The sequence below is a fragment of the Tetrao urogallus genome (assembly GCF_951394365.1).
Source record: "Tetrao urogallus genome assembly, chromosome: Z".
In the NCBI taxonomy this organism is placed as follows: domain Eukaryota; kingdom Metazoa; phylum Chordata; class Aves; order Galliformes; family Phasianidae; genus Tetrao; species Tetrao urogallus.
This window is the reverse complement of record NC_136816.1, coordinates 46,352,677-46,369,337: the sequence shown is the minus strand read 5'-3', so window position 1 is coordinate 46,369,337 and position 16,661 is coordinate 46,352,677. Positions and strand designations below refer to the sequence as shown.

The 16,661-nt window shown below is 35.4% G+C and overlaps 1 protein-coding gene across 2 annotated transcripts in view; it reads right to left on the bottom strand.

Moving 5' to 3' along the window:
* Positions 1-268: 268 nt before the first annotated feature.
* PTPRD (protein tyrosine phosphatase receptor type D) overlaps positions 269-16,661 on the bottom strand; it is a gene marked incomplete at both ends in the record, with an annotated part of 269,207 nt that continues 252,814 nt past the window's right edge. For both annotated transcript variants that reach the window (XM_079548803.1, XM_079548804.1), the window contains 7 exons: positions 269-337; positions 2,441-2,576; positions 5,552-5,706; positions 12,050-12,175; positions 13,153-13,279; positions 14,536-14,714; positions 15,171-15,456. In XM_079548803.1, the coding sequence (XP_079404929.1) occupies positions 269-337; positions 2,441-2,576; positions 5,552-5,706; positions 12,050-12,175; positions 13,153-13,279; positions 14,536-14,714; positions 15,171-15,456 (1,078 nt within the window). The remainder of the gene's footprint in view (positions 338-2,440; positions 2,577-5,551; positions 5,707-12,049; positions 12,176-13,152; positions 13,280-14,535; positions 14,715-15,170; positions 15,457-16,661) is intronic.

The following is a 16,661-nucleotide window of genomic DNA, read 5'->3' as shown; positions in this document are numbered from 1 at the left end:
AAATGAGATCCTTCAGACGCCTCAGTGGTCAGGATTCTTTTATTATGGTTAGGTTATTAAACTGTGAATTCTTGGTCCACATGGAATTGTTGGGTCTGTTTTGCTTTTAAATATCCCCAAATTTTTTTTTTTTTTTTTTAATTTATTTTATATCCCCAATAATTGCTCCATAGCTAAGAGCTAAGAAGTACTTCTAAAGCACATTGTATGGCTCAGAAGCGGCTCTCTGGATCTTGAAGGGCCTGCAATAAAAATCCAGGATGGGTTTTTATGTTGCATAGTGATCAAAGCTGCCCAGATATTCCAGTGCGGCCCGATAGCAGAATTGATACTGATCCTGGAGATAGAAAGATAGAAAATGAAGCATCAAAAAGCCATCTTGCTGGTTGGTTTCTATTTTCTTTCAACTAAGAATAAACACTTTGTGGTTATAGGTGAATATACTGCAGAAGCATCTATAGTTCAGCAATATTCTCTAGCTAGCATCCATAGTAGAGCAGTTTGAGTTACAACAGATGTAGACTGGCACTTTTTTAACACAATAACACTTTCTACAGAATGCATCTTCTTTTTGAGCAGAAACTGTATAATCATTTATTCAAAATTGCTAAAGTGAATTAATACAATCATAAAATTTTCTTCTTATAGGAGCATGCTAGGATGTCTTTTCCCATTTATTTGAAAATAAGTAGGAAAACAGCCATTTCACTCCATAGCAAATATATCATGCTAAATGCCAAAATTTACCACAGCCTTAATATTGAATGGAACACAGAAAACTGCCAAGTTAAAAGGCGGATTAGGAAGCAAGGAGAACCTTTCAGCAATACAAGCTTTGATGAGGGTGTGAAGATTCCTTACCCTGTGGCAAGAACAGGGAATATGGGAGGTATATGTAGCTAAACACCTTATTAACATGAAACACATTGCACTTCAACCAGTACCTGGAAGCAGAGAAAGTTCAATGGGGTGTACAATTTGATTAAATCTCTAATGAATCCAATATCCTTCTTATTTATCTTATAGTACTACATGCTGTACTTGTTCATATCACAATTAAAATTCTTTTAGTGACCAGGAAATGTGTTAGACATTTGTTTCCATTTAGTGATGTGATCGTTTCTGTCCTGTGTTGGAACTATTGGAGAATACATTAGATGTTCTCCTAAATTTTAAGTAAATATGTAGAGTACAATTGCCTTGTTGAATGAAGACTAGATTTACTGGCACTTTATCATACTGAACGAGAGATTCATCTTCCACAGAATCCTAAAATGTATGAGTACTTAGCACCTATTTTCAGCAGAGAGGTTAAAGGGTGGCATACAGAAAACAAAATCAAAGTAGGAGGGATAATACATATAGCTTGTCAAGGTGGCTTCAAGAAGCACAGCTTCCCAGCATACTATTGTGATTTCCTGGAAGCAAATAGTTATTGTTTATTCAGAATAATACTAATTAAGAGACATAAATTGAATTAATAAGTCAGTTTGGTAACAATAATACACTTGACTGACAAGACTTAAGATAAATATCTGCATTTCCATGTGTTTTCTTCTTAACATATATGTGTTTCTTCCTAAAAATAATAAAATCTAGCTTTGACTGAAGAAATGTAATTTTTTAATGGAAAATTCTGGGGAATCATCTAAAAATTTATTTAATTTAATTTAAAGGTTAATGTCAATGAAATTCTATTAAATAAAAGTATGACCTAAAATACTTCCCTTCTCTTTGCCTTTTGCTGAGTAGTCTATTGACTACAGATCAGTTCAAATCTCCCATTCAAAAATTTAAGTAGAAATAAAGTACATGCTGAAAGTTTAAGTATTCACTGTGACATGACACAGCTACAATTACAAGCATCCAGGCATAGAAAATCAGTTGATGTTGCACGTCCTTCTTCATATTTCTGTATAGCATTATTGCTAGTATGGAAACTATCTACACTGTACTTTCCTGATGCTCAATTTACCATCATGATTTTCAAGCCAGACAGTCAATTGCTTGATGATCCAAAGTCAACTGTGAAAATAATACAGCCTCGTTCCAAAGCCTTTTGCTCTTGCAACATAAAAATTTCAGTGAATCAACCTATATAAGCAATTTTCTTCCTTCTTTATCATGTAACATTTCTTTAAGAGAGGAAAGGTTCAAATGAAAATGGATACTGGTTCTGGGAAAATGTTTTGCTAAACTGTGATCATTTAGACTCCATTACTGAAATTATCCTATGATTCCCCATCCAGCAGTGTTTAATGCCAAAACAGGAACACATTGCAACACCTTCACAGCGGATTTTGCATTGTATTCATACTGTTACTGTGTGACTTAAGATATAAATAAACCAAATTTTGGGGCTTTCCTCTGTGAATCTTTGGGTGTACAGAAATATCCATACTACTTCATCAACATTTTACATAGAAATTGTTTTCCTCACCTCTGTCTGTACCATGGCTGGCCGCTGTGTCCTTAACATTTTGACAGTCTGGAAGATATCTACAACACCTTCGTATCTCATTCTTTCCAACACAATGCTCAGAGTTATGAATACTCCAGTCCTTCCAACACCCGCACTTTTGCAATAATAGAAGAAAAATGATGGGAGAAAAGGAATGTTAATTGACAGTTAATGCTGAAAGAATTGGCTGACAAATTATCTCTGGATACAACACATCACATGTGTACAGATTCCGATAGAGGGAAAGGCTCAGTAAGCAAAATTGCACAGTGAACTATCACATGAGTTTTAGAACTCAAGAAGACTTCACACGCTATACTAAGAACCTCCTGACTTTCCAGTCTTCATTGCAAAGTTACTTGGTTTATTGATTCAGGCACATAGTTAATCACTGCATGATGAAGGAAAATGAGAGCATTTGTTGTCAATGACCTATGCAGTAAATAACAAAAGAAAAATGTAATTATGTATTTTGCTACTTTCTTTGCTGTATTCATTTACAGCCTCTGTTTTGCACACCTTCAGTGCTTTAGTTGATCTACATTGAGTTAGAGAAAATCACTGGACTTTCAGTAATATTGAAATTGTTCATATACACTCTAAAATTTAAATAACAGAACAAGGAAAATCTAAGACTGCCTTTATTCAAGTCTTGTAGTCTGAATCTTTAACATGCAAATACTGATATACATACACAGTATTTGTCTACATCAGCCTGGAATCTCTTCTTTGAATACATGTCACGTTTGCTATTTTTTCTGTCTTGGATTCCATTTATTAGCTAACTTCCCAGGAAGTTATAGAAAATCCTCTAACAGAGGGATTAGTTGCCAGATACTAACTTTAAATAATTACCTGTTTGTGAAATTCAGAAAAAGAAACATATTCCAAGAACTCTTGGAAAAGGAAACATGTACAAACACAGAGAAAGCTATGTTCTAAATCTGAACTTATATGGGTGGAAATTAAGCAACCCATTATCTCACAGTTGATGACACAGTCAGACATATTTGGATGAAGAACTCTGAACATACAGGTCAATACCTAAGATTGGTTCAGTTGAAAATTTTTCTTAAAGGTGAACAATACTTTGATATTAAAACTATTTTTTAATTAACTATCTTATTAAGTTAGAAATTTAAATACATACTGTTCTGTTTGCAAAAATGAAAGAGGTGAATGTTTAGATATTGTTGGTGGCAAGCATTACTATGTAGTACAGAAAGCAAACTGGAGAAAAAAATGTGTACAGTGGGATGAAAACTACATGGAACTGATATTAGAGGAATTTGTTGCTTCAAGAAATTCACTCTATAGAACGTATTTTTAAGAATTTATTATAGTACAAACTGGGAGGCATTATTGTAAGAATTCCATATAGGCTAGGTGACTGGATCTCATACTTCATGAAAATGAATAAATAAATAAACTTACCAATTTGCCAGAGATATTTATTATTCAAATAACGTGACTAACATTTATAATGATGATTAACATCTCTGATCTCAAAATTGTCATTATGATTATGAAAAAAAATTAAACACCAAATCATGATGATTATATTACATGTGATTTCGTTTCTATCAAAATCAATGGTAGAAATCTCCATAACTTCAGCACAAAAGATCACAACTATTTGGAATGTTTCCATAACTTACTGTCCGTAGCACTTCATTTCGGCTATGAATTGACAAATTTTCATGGTAAAAAGAACAAAGAAGAACACCTTCACGTCACTTTTTTATATGCTTTCTTCACTCTTTTTTTCTTTTTTTCTTTTTTTTTTTTTTTGCATATAGGCATAAATATTGCTTGTTTGTCCTCTACTCTCTAAATTTATTTATGTCAGGAAGTATAAGGTTAATTCTTGTTATGGCTGTACTTCACCTTCCCTTGCCAAATGAATCCCAGTCTCAGATGATCCCCTTAGAAGGCTATAAAAAGTATTAGGCAAACAGAAAAAGTAGGATTCAAGTTGTCTACTACAACTAATTTGTTAGGCTTTCAGGTTAGGGGAGCACAGCAATCTCTTTTAAAGCATATAGGTGCTCTTAACAAATTTTGCTCACTGACAGTTTTGAAAGGACAAGAATTTCTCACTCACTACACGTACATAAGCTTAAGTAAACTACCTCATTTTTGTCCTTGTACTAGTATTGGGGCACTACTTGGCTTGCAGAAAGGATTTGGAACATATATCAATACTTTCCATCTCTGTTATATAAAAAATATCATTTCATCTATCAAAAATAATTCAATGTTACAAAATGAGTGTCTAAAATCCTAATGGAATTTATAGAAAGCAATTTATTAAATAAGAGATAAAAGTTTAAGATATTATTTTTGGCCATCTGTTACAGACTTTAGAATACCATAGCTAAAGTAAATAAAAAACATTACTAAAGAATATTAAAAATATTTTAAAAGCCCACCCTGGATTATTCCTATATACTCTCCAAGCTTTTTTTCATCTACATAGTAATTGTAAAGGGAGGGATTGAGAGAAATCATCACATTAAAAAATGAGCATGACATTCTGAAGTTTAAACTCACCATTCCAAACCCTAATGACTTTCTAACAGGCAAAGCTTCTAAATATTTTCTATCCTATTGACTGTCTTGAAGTAGCTGCTGTTTTTCTCTGGCTCAACTTGATTGCTACTAAAGTGTTAGTCAGGAGGAATATTCAGGAGTTGTTTATACATAGCAATCTCCACCAATGTAAATGTCTGACTTTTAATTATGAGTGGAAAAAAAGATCTGATGCAGCAACTAAGGTCCTTCCTATTGCTTTTCGAGTGCAGCACTGATATAACTTTTATCCTGCATTAGAGACATTTTTAAAAGTAGCAACATATTACATACTTCTACACATTTTGTAAGAAAAACTTTTCTGTGTGAATGGAGTTTTATCACAGAAAAGTTCCCAATTCATAAAGCTTTGTGCTTTTTTTAAGGTGTTCTATTTGGTTACACTTCTGATAATTCGCCTACAAACTTCTACTTACATACACGTTTTCACTGTAATCAGCAACCAAATTAAATAGAAAAAAAATCTGCACAGGTTGTTTTGAGGCTTTATTTTCTTACCTGCAATGAACAGAGATTGGTCCATCCTGACCAAACTGTTCTTTCGTTTTATGCACTTGGCCTATGAAGTCAATAAATCCTTCTCCAGATTTTGGCACTCCTTGTTCTGGCCAGTCGGTGAACTGGAACTGCCTCACTGTTCGGGACTGGCCATCCTTTAATAGAAGACACAAACAATATATTCCCAAAGAATACCACAGTGGCTGGAAGCCAGTCAACAGCCAAAAAAGCCAAAAAAGAAGATCAAAAAGAAAAGAACATGGGAGGAAGTGAGAGATGGCCATGATCACAAGTATGAAGACTTCTTCAATCACAATACTTACTTATGATTTCGGTCACAATTTCATTAACTACAACATTATACACAATTCTTTCTGCAGTGGATAGGAGAATTGTCTGATATTATGTATGTATAAAAAAATGTTTAAGGCTAAAAGCATAACTATCTCAACAATTTCATAACTGTCTCAACAATTTATACTTTCTTTTTTTTGTAATTTATGTTTCAAATCCTGTAGATTGCAAATTTATTCTAACCAAAAAACAAACAAACAAAAAAACAACAAAAAAAATGGTAGAATAAGGTCGTCTGACCTGCCTCTATATTTTGTAGATATGCTCTACTGAATGACAGAAATATCTTCACTAATAAGAGCTGTTTAGTCATTGTCTTGTTTGCAGAGAATTTCTTTAATAAAATAGAGCTTTTTTTGTGCAGTGCACATTTGTCTGGAAGAGGGTCAAGAGATATTAGTTGTTCAACAAATCATAAACATCCTTTTGAATCATTGTAATTTCATTCACTATGAGCTCAGACTCAGTAAAAATGTAGAAAAAAACTCTCTTGAAATGTCAGCTGAAGCTTTTCATTCTCCTTGGTTAGGAATACTAACAGGATTACCAAATAATGCTTCAGCTTCATCATATCTATTAGAATGTCAAAAGAAGTACTAAAGACCACCACAAACTCAGATTTTTGCTTCATACCTATGTAAGATGGAAGCAGTCAAGAAATGTACATAAGAAATGGATGAAGTAAATGAGTTTTCAATTTTCAAACATTGTTTTGTATAGTTTTGATGCTGAATCGATACAACTGAAGTATTTGAAAGCATGGGCATAAATTGAACTACTGATGTAAACTAGTGCCTCTGGACATGTTATTATTTACTAAGCATTGACCCTGCAATGTCTTCAAAATGGTCTGCTACCAAGTGAATCTCATAAAAAATTGAAATGTGGAGATCTCACAAAAAGCAACAAGTTACGCTGGAGGCAAGAACAATCCCTTATTTTTTTCTCTACCACAACCACTCTACTACAGACCTTTGAAACAAAATAGAAGTCATTTTAAAAATAACCAGAGGAAAAAATAATACTTCACTTTTATGTTTCCTCTGGTACCACATTTTTTTTGTTTCCCATGTCTCAGCTGAATAAGAAAACAAAATGAGTGTGTGCACCAGTCACCACTTCAAGAAAGAACACACTCTCTTAGCTTCTTACAAGACCACTATGACAACTAACAGCCTGTTTCTGTGGAATGGTTTTGGTCACTTAAATAAAAGAATATTTATTCAAAAATGTTAAGCCAATTTTATTTCTAGTAGATATCAATACAAGTAAAAAAAAGTATTTTGCATTAGAAATGGCACTTTGTTCATACAAATTTCTCTCACAGTGACTGTTGTAATGCCGTTTTCCCTCAAGAAGAAATAACGAAATTGCATCTTTCAGACAGCTAAAGACAAACAATATTAAGTAATCAAGAAGAAAAAGCAATAGGTTGATTCCTCCCCAAATTACCTCCCATTTCCCCAGAGTAAAGAAACAAAACTTTAAGTCTGATTTGCTTGCAGCTATTCAGCCAGCAAAATTGGAACACTAAATTTTAGGAGAGCCAGCTTCCAGCTTCTTGTGGAGTTCGTCAATAAAACCTACTGGGAAACTGTCCTCAAGGACACGGGAGTGAAGCAAAGCAGGCATATCCCCAGGTGCAGGAAGCTGGGAAATGAAGGCAAGAGACCAGCATGGTTGAACTGAGATCTGCTGGTCAAACTGTAGAGCAAGAAGAAAATACACAGGCAGTGGAAGACAAGCATTGTGGCAGGAGTGAGTATAGAGATGCTGCTAGACTGTGTAGAGATGGGTTCACAAAGGCCAGTGACCAACTGGAACTGGGCTAGGCAAGGGATGCAAGGTCTGGGAAAAAAGGCAATGGTGGATCAATTTCTAAGAACTAGCAACCTATCAGCCTCATGTCTGTGACAGGGATGATCAAGGAACAGATCCTTATGGAAGCTACAGTAAGGCACATGGAAGAGAGGACGTGATAAGATTTGACTAGCATGGCAGGTCCTGCCTGATCAACCTAGAGGCCTTCTATGATGGTGTAAATGCAGCAATGGACAAGGGAAGAAGAACTGGTGTCATCCATTTGGACGTTAGTAAGACCTTTGACATTGTCCCTCATAAAATCCTCCCCTCCAAACTGGAAATATGTGGATTTTATGGGTGGACCATTTGATGGATGAGGAACTAGTTGCGAGATTGTACCCAGAGAGTTGTGGTCAGCAGCAGTTGGAGATCGGTGGGGGAATGAAAAGACTGAGCACAGCTGTGACAAAAAGAACTTGGAGACAGTGGTGGATGGTAAACTGGACGAAAGCCAGTAAAGTGCCCTTGCAGCTCAGAAAGCAAAACATATCCTGGGCTGCATCAAAAGAAGCTGGCCAGCAGGTCAAGGGAGGTCCTCCCTGCCCGTCTGCTTTGTGCTGCTGGTGAGATCTCACCTGGAGTACTGCACCCAGACATGGAATCCTCAGTACAGGAGACATAGACCATTGGATTGTGACCAGAGGGCTATAAAAATGATCTAAGGCATAGAACACTTCCCCTGTGAAGACAGGCTGAAAGAACTAGGGCTGTTCAGCCTGGAGAAGAGAAGGCTCTGAGGTGACCTGATAGCAGCCGTTCAGTATCTAAAGGGAATATGAGCAACCCAATCTAGCTGTAGATGTCCCTATTCATTGCAGGGGAGTTGGATTAGATGACCTTTAAGGTCCCTTCCAGCTCAAATATTTCTATTACTCTGTGACTTTAACGGATGGAAACTGTTCAGAGATTTCTGACACAGGAATTAGGTTAGGATAAGAGTAACTTTTTAAGGGGTAAAAGCATAAGAAATGTGCCATTTTATTTAAGTCTGTTATCACTGGAAAGACAAATTGCTATGTGAGAAATAGTTCTGATGGCAAGTTTTTTTTATTTCAGGTGTGTCTAAATCAATGTATTGTTACTTGTTTCAAGATAGAAATAACTCAGTAGCCTAGTGCAAATCTTTAAAAACTTTTCATTTAGTTTCAGTGGGAATAACTTTTACTATTTAGTACTATTTAATGAGCACAGAAGTAAAGGTAGTTAGTCTAATGTTGGATTAGCATTACAGCATATGGGGAACCTACCTTCAATTTCTTGGTTCCTTCTGTTACTGACATTATAAAAAGTGCTGCTGTCTTTTTATGAGATGCTTGGCAGTAACAGTCCAAATACAAATGTCAATTTTTATTAAAATATTTCCCTTCAGAAATTGTCAAGGTTTGCATACACAGGGCAAGAAGTACTAACAAAACAACATACAAATTTTCAGATCCCTGTATGAATCACAAGGCTCTTAATATAACACAAAGCTCTTAATATAACAGTTGCCCAGCTAACTGATTTCTTCCTGCTTCTCACAGGGGACGTTCAGTTGTCTTTTTATGAGCTGTAGAATTTATAATATTCTCTTACATTCCTTACTAATAGTCTAGCTTTAAATGAGACTGCCTCATCATATTGACCTTTGGAGTTTACAGAGAAAGTGAATATAAAGCAGACAGAAGCAGTAGATTGAACCAGTTACAGAGGTCAATTTCACATCAATTTCACAACAATTCACAGCTCAGTTTCAGAAATAACAGGAAGACCCACACCAAAAATTTGGTGCTGCTCCCTACAAAGGCAGCATACTCCTTTGTTGTCTCGAGAATAATTGGCCAACTCAGGTCTGCCAGAGTATTATTGCTAACTAACAGCATGGATCAAATTGGAAATAAGAGTGTTATAACTGCTGCAATATTTATTCTCCTTTGAATAAAACAATTTAGTTACATGGTCTTAATTATGGTAGAGAACAGTCATACAGGCATGAAAATTACAGTTTTGAGAAGTAGTCCTCACTTCTTCCAGTGAAGTTAGAGGAAGCTGTAGTTTTCTAGAACATTCAGAAAATTTAAGATGGCCTTGAAAGCTTTCCAGGGAGTTACTTAACAAAACTGAGACCATTAAGATAGAGATGTTTTAAATTTGAGAAACAATAATATACAATTACATAATGTATCAAAATTATAGAATCATTGAATCATTAAGGTTCCAAAAGACATCTACGATGATCCAATCCAACCATTCACCTACTACCAATATTGCCCATTAAAGCACATCCCCACGTAAGACATCTACCTCTCCTTTAACACCTCTGAGGACATTAACTTCACCAGTTCCCTAGGCAACACATTCCAGTGCCTGACCACTCTTTTAGAGAACAAATTCATTCTAATATCCTATATGAACCTCCCCTGGAGCAACTTGAGGCCACTCGCTCACATCCTATCTTGCAGGAGAAGATGCCAATTCCCAACTCCTTCCAGGTAGGTATACAGAGTTATAAGCTCTCCTTTTCTCAAGACCAAACAATCCCAGTTCCCTCAAACAGTCATTATAAGCCAGCTCCAGACGCCTCATCAGCTCTATTGTCCTTTTGTTGGACACAGTGCCTCAATGTCTTTCTTGTAGTGAGGGGCCCAAAACTGGACACAGTACTCACCAGTGCAGCCTTGTTAGGGCTGAGAATAGGGTGACATTCCCCTCCCTGCTCCTGCTGGCTACACTATTTCTGATGTAGGCCAGGATGCTGGTGGCCTTCTTGGCCTCCTGAGCACTGCTGGCTCATATTTAGTCGAGCTTCAACCCACACTTCCAGATTCTTTTCCTCCCTGCAGCTTTCCACCCAATCTGCCCACATATGGTTGGCAATGTTTAAAAGGTGCATAAATAATAGGATCAATTAAAAAAGAATTGGCAAATTAAGGTATTTAATCCTTAACCATTAACATTTTAATGGTTTGCTGGCTATAAATAAACAGAATTCTGATCAATATAGTATTTCATTATAAAATCCTGAATGAATTTTTTCTAAAACATATTTTTCAGACATGTTCCTTCAGCTATATCTGTGTTTTTTTTTGTTATCATTGTCATTTCATGCAGACTATGTCACGTAAGATTTTTTCAGCTTGAGATAAAACAGATTTTTAATAGTCTGAAAAGAAGTTCTTTTGCTTAGTGTGGTTAAAAACTCGTGATAGGATGCTATTCTCGAATTCTGCTAAGCATAGAAAGGTTACAAAGGGTATAGTTCATGTGATCTTACTACATTTCAATTAGATTGAAAATCAGACTCAAATTGAATCTACAGCTTCTTTTAAAAAATATTTAATTATCACTTTAGAAATTAATATGTTCATATACTGGCATGGTTAGTGACAATATCATCTAGCTAAGTGTCAGTAGTACCCAATTTTGCTGGAAGCTAAATGTAGCACTTCAGCTAACCATGAAAAAAATTGATATTCTGGAAGATGACTGGCAACTCCAAGTAATCACTCATGGACTTTCTGGACATGGAGTTTCTGCAACCTGCTATTTTGCTTGAACAAACAGCATTCTATAGCACATATTGAAATGAAGGTTGCCAGTAATTTTTCCTGCCATGCAGAGTAAAGTGCTAGAAATCAAAAGTTTGAGAAATACCAAATATGTATTAAAAGTTTATGTGCCTTTAATCTTACTACATATATCACTGTTCAGTTTCAGACTCAGGAATTCAGATAAGAAACGTAGTATGAAAATGAGGATGCTAGGGTCACAGCTGCACATATCTATTCTGCAGATATTCAAGAGTGCTGAAAATAAGCTATGCCAAAAATCAAATTATAATGTGCAAAGCTTGTCAAGCTTTTCTTGCGAATGCTATTTGCTCTGCAGTTTTTAAATTTCACTGTATTAACCTTCACACTCTCTCAACCTAGAGGGTGTGCAAAACAACATATTTACAGCTGCAAGTGACAAAAATTCTCCCCCAGAAAGATCAGGAGGGAAATGATGAGAAAGAGAAAATGGCCTTCACATTATCTAATGTGCTTTAACCCAAATAGCTATTCAGAACCTTACAGAGCTGTGCTGTTAAGATATTAGATCTGAATGAAGTCAGTTTTCCTAAAAGATATTATTCATGTGTAATGAAGTAAATAAATATAGCGTATATTTAAATAATAAATACACTTTTTATTGAATTGTGGAAAGCACTTCTTTAGAGATCTTTACTTGATAGAGAAAGAGAGAAGGGAGTTTAAATACTATTTAAAAATTATGTGAAAGAGTAATGCTGTTGCAACTTACCCTTGCGTCTGTAACTTTGAATTCCCTCAGAATATACTGTGGCATGTTGTACTCTGCCATTGGATCTACCACAAAATACTGATATCTGGCTGAACGCTCTGCAGGCCAATACTGATGGCATTTTTCCTACAACATAGCAAAACAAAATATATTTTCTGTTACTCCAGACAACTACTCTAATATGTTTCTCACTCAGTAAGTATAACACTGATGTAAAATGCTATTAATGACAAGAACATTAACTGTTCATCTTACTGTGAACATGAAGTTCCATTTGTGGAATTGAAAGATTATCATCAATATTGAACTGCATAGAAGTTTGCTCTTGTCACTGTACCTCTGAATTACTTTATATATCTGCCTAGTTCTATTACTTAATGTTACAAGCACTATCCCGAGCCTGATTTCCAAAAGAGAATGGAATTTAAATCTTGAAACCATTTTTAGTCCTTGTTGTCTGTTGAAGTAAGTCTCCCAAGCCTCATTCAAGATTTTTCATCTCTAAATCCAAAGTCCCTGGATCATCTCCACTCCCCAAAACCATGGGTATTCATATTTCACTTAGTACATACCAGCTTGATCTTGAGGTAATCCTGTCTGGATAGGAAACTGCTTCTTTCTTTCCATTAGTTAAAGTAGAAATATGAATGAGTTTTGGACTGTAAACAGACAGCTGAAACTTCAAAGTCCAGCACAAAGAGCTCACAGAAAACATTCAGCCATTCAGCTGTTAAAAATACTCCCCTTTTTTTGACAACATGAAAATGTTTAAACAGATGAAGCAAAACATATTTCCAAATTAGAATTAGCAGACAGAAATGCTCTCTCTGCTTTTGTTGGAATATTAGCTTGCAAACTGAGTTGCTGAATCTCAGTGTGTCCCACAACAAAATGCAATGTCTAGCTCATCTCTTATAACACATCTATACATTAGAAAAACATATCTGGTGACCATCAGACTCACTTATTTCCCAATGGAGAAAATACCTAAATTCCCATCTTTATCCTTTGACATTCTCATAACAATGAAATATTTTAGTAAGAAAGTATAATAATAATAACAACGAATATTTCAGTAAAATAATATTAGAGCAGTAACTTACTCTGCCCATTTCTCGTAACTTAGTAAGCATGACCACAATTGTAGAATTATGCTCCCACAGCATCCTCCAGAAATCTTCAGTTGTTTCTGCCAATGGACCCTGTGTAGCTATGTAAGCTTTCTGTTGTCTGTTATTAAAAGTAAGTTAAGAAGAATATTTTAATCAAAAAAGTAAGCTGATACATATGTTATCTATTTATACATAAGCATTGTCTAGAGGAAAAAAATACTATTAATAATAAGCAAATTGAAGCCTTATTATGATTGCTTAATCAAACTACAGCTTTATTTTTAGAACCTTGTGAAGAAATTATTAATATCATGATGCATGCTTTTATCGTTATTATTTAAATTTTAATGCAACTAATAGATCAATTTTATGTGCTGTAAAAAACACTTAAGAAACACTTACTTGTGCTGGCTCATTTTATAGAAATAACTGTTGTACAATCTATTACATTTAGGAATTATAGCATTGAGCTGTTTCCACTTTAATTCCTTTTCAACAGTCTGATGTCTCCAGCAACAGGAATGAAGGAAGAATACTCAGGAATAAAATATACTGTGTTTCTAGGCCATAATCTCCTAGTCTTGGAAAGAACCAGCAAGCTATTGAAATCTTCCGCATCAGGAACTTTGTAAGATGATGACCAGTTCATCGTACTCCTGCTTGTTTCAGTCAACAGAAACAACTGTGTAGGTGACACTGGCGAAGAAGACTAGTTCCGCATTAGGGTAGAGACTCAGAAAATGCTCTCTGTGGACACAGATACTCAGGCACACCTAAACTGCCTTAGGGAAACATTACTGCTTCTCTTCCATACTTTTTCCTATGAGCTGCATAAATCGGATGAGAGTGTGCTCTTGTGTTTGCCATCAAGACGGTGGGCTACACAACTATTTACACACAAAAGTTCTGTTGTAGTGAGGCCTCATCTTAATCAGTGTTCCAACTTTCTAAGTTATCACTTTGACATGGGCAGTTTATTTCCTGTATGTTATTTATCAGAGAGCTTTTTACATACATATTTAGCAGAACAGTTGTGAAGAAATAGAAGTTGCAGATCATGAACGTGACCAAAATCTTAATAAGTTTCAGTATGTAAAAATGAATGGTTTGAAGGTAAGTAAAACCATAACACTTATGGCTGCATATTACACAACTTTCCTGAATTGTATGGGTGGAAATTTAAAACCATTAAACAAACAAACAAAACCATTTAAACAAACAAAAACAAAACCAAACCAAAACAAAACAAAATAAAAAACAGGACATGCACAGATATTAAAAATATTGGATTTCAATACTAAATCTGTTATTTTCAACATTGCTACACACTTTATAAAATTTAAAAACAGTCCCCAGAGAACACAACATTAATACCTGTATCCATCCACAAAACTGGCATTAATATAATCAGACCCTTCCACTCCTCGGATTGGTTGCAAGCATACTCTTGTAGACTCATATGGCATAATATTGACAAGGCGATTCTTGAATTTATTACAAGGAAGATTGGCACTGATGAATCTTGAAGTGTGAGCCTTAGAGCTAGCAAGACGCTGTGCAAAATAAATGAATTAAAATAATTAAAATCATATATAACAAAAAGAAATGCCATTATCAAGTCTAATGACATATGTTTATCATTTCATGTTTTATTTTACCATATTCTGTTGTATTATCTAAATATTTGTGAAGCACCCTTTAGCATTCTGTAATAGTTTTAAAACCTTATTAATCCATATGGACAAATTTGAGTTTTAAACCATTACAAAAATACATATTTCAAGCTATTCAAACAATAAGGAAGAATATGGTTAAAATCGAACAATTCTTGTCTGAACACTAACTGAAGATAGAACTTCACATTTTACAAAGGACTATCTTCCCAATTCAAAAATTTTAGCTGGAAAATGTTCTAGCTTCCAATTACTAAATACAGTTGGTGAAGGACATAGCAGCATTAATAGTTACACAGTTTGATGTTGGCTTCCCACAGCATAAGATTTCAGTACCTTAAATTCCAGTTCCATTCCTGTGACATTCTCTCCTGTTTCTATCTGTGTCAGCTTCTGAATATATGCATACAGGTTTCTGGCTGGCACTTCGGTATTTCCACATGTCACTGCTTCCAGCAGTGCATCATGGATAAAGATGTATTGGTCCTCAGTTTGAACCATGTAATTCCTCTGAGCTCTCATTAGAGTTACGTGGCCATAAATATCTACAGTCTTTTCATGCTTTATTCTCTCTAACATGGCATCTATCACAATGAAACAGCCAGTCCTGCCGACTCCAGCACTAAAAGAAATGAACATAGGAGGAAAACATGAAAGGACTATCTTGAGCTTTGTGCTTATTTTCATGGCATTCAAGTTTTAAAATTTCGTAATACTCATATGAATGGCATGTATTTCTGAATATGAACACAAGCTTTTATGAAAGATGTCAGTGCTCTGCAACATGTAAACTCCTTTAATTCCCATTACAAGCAACTGAGACTTTAGAATTATTCATTATGTTGTCCTTGCATCTTGAAATTTCAGGCTTCAGACTGTGATAGAAATAAAGCACATTGCAACATGTTTTAAAAACACATGTTCTTAACAATGAAAAACAGTGGAGGCAATGAGCATTCTATGGAATCAAGCTTTATGTGTAATATCATCTGCAACTCAATACATGTTGTTGATATTCTGCTTACTGAGTTGAATATAGTGGCAAACATTATACTAAATGAGTCTTACATATTTCTATTGTGATTTGGAGGTAAACTTTCTACTACTCCCCACACTGCAAGCGGGGATTCTAGTCACGCTGTAACTGGGGATTCTATTAACACAGTTTGGTCTATCCTCCTCTTTTTAACTAGACCAGGCCATGATATTATTCTTTGCAGTGCAATGATGGTCATTTAGCTATGCTACCTACAGACAAGCTTTGTCCTTACCTGACCATTTCAATGTCTATCCTGCATATCTAGAAAAACATAAGAAAGGTCTAGACTGGACCTAATATTATTTCAATATTATTTATTATTATTTACGATGGTGGATAGTGATGGGACAATGGGGAATGGTTTTAAACTAAGACAGCAGATGTTTAGATGAGATATTAGGAGGGCATTTTTCACTCAGAGGATGGTGGAGCACTGGAACAGGTTGCCCAAGGAGGTTATGGATGTCCCATTCCTGGAAGCATTCAAGGACAAGCTGGATGTGGCTCTGGCAGCCTGGTGTAGTGGTTGGCAGCCCTGCACATACTAGGGGGGTTGAAATTAGATGATCATTGTGGTCCATTTCAACCCAGGCCATTCTGTGATACTATGATCTCTTCAAATACCAGAAAGGTGATTGCAGAGAGAGTGGGGTTGGTCTCTTCTCACTGGTGACAGGTGACAGGATGAGGGGAAATGGCCTCAATTTGTGCCAGGAGAGATTTAGATTAGATATCAGGAAGAACTTAGCTACAGTAAGGGTTGTTAAGCACTGGATAGGCAGCCCACG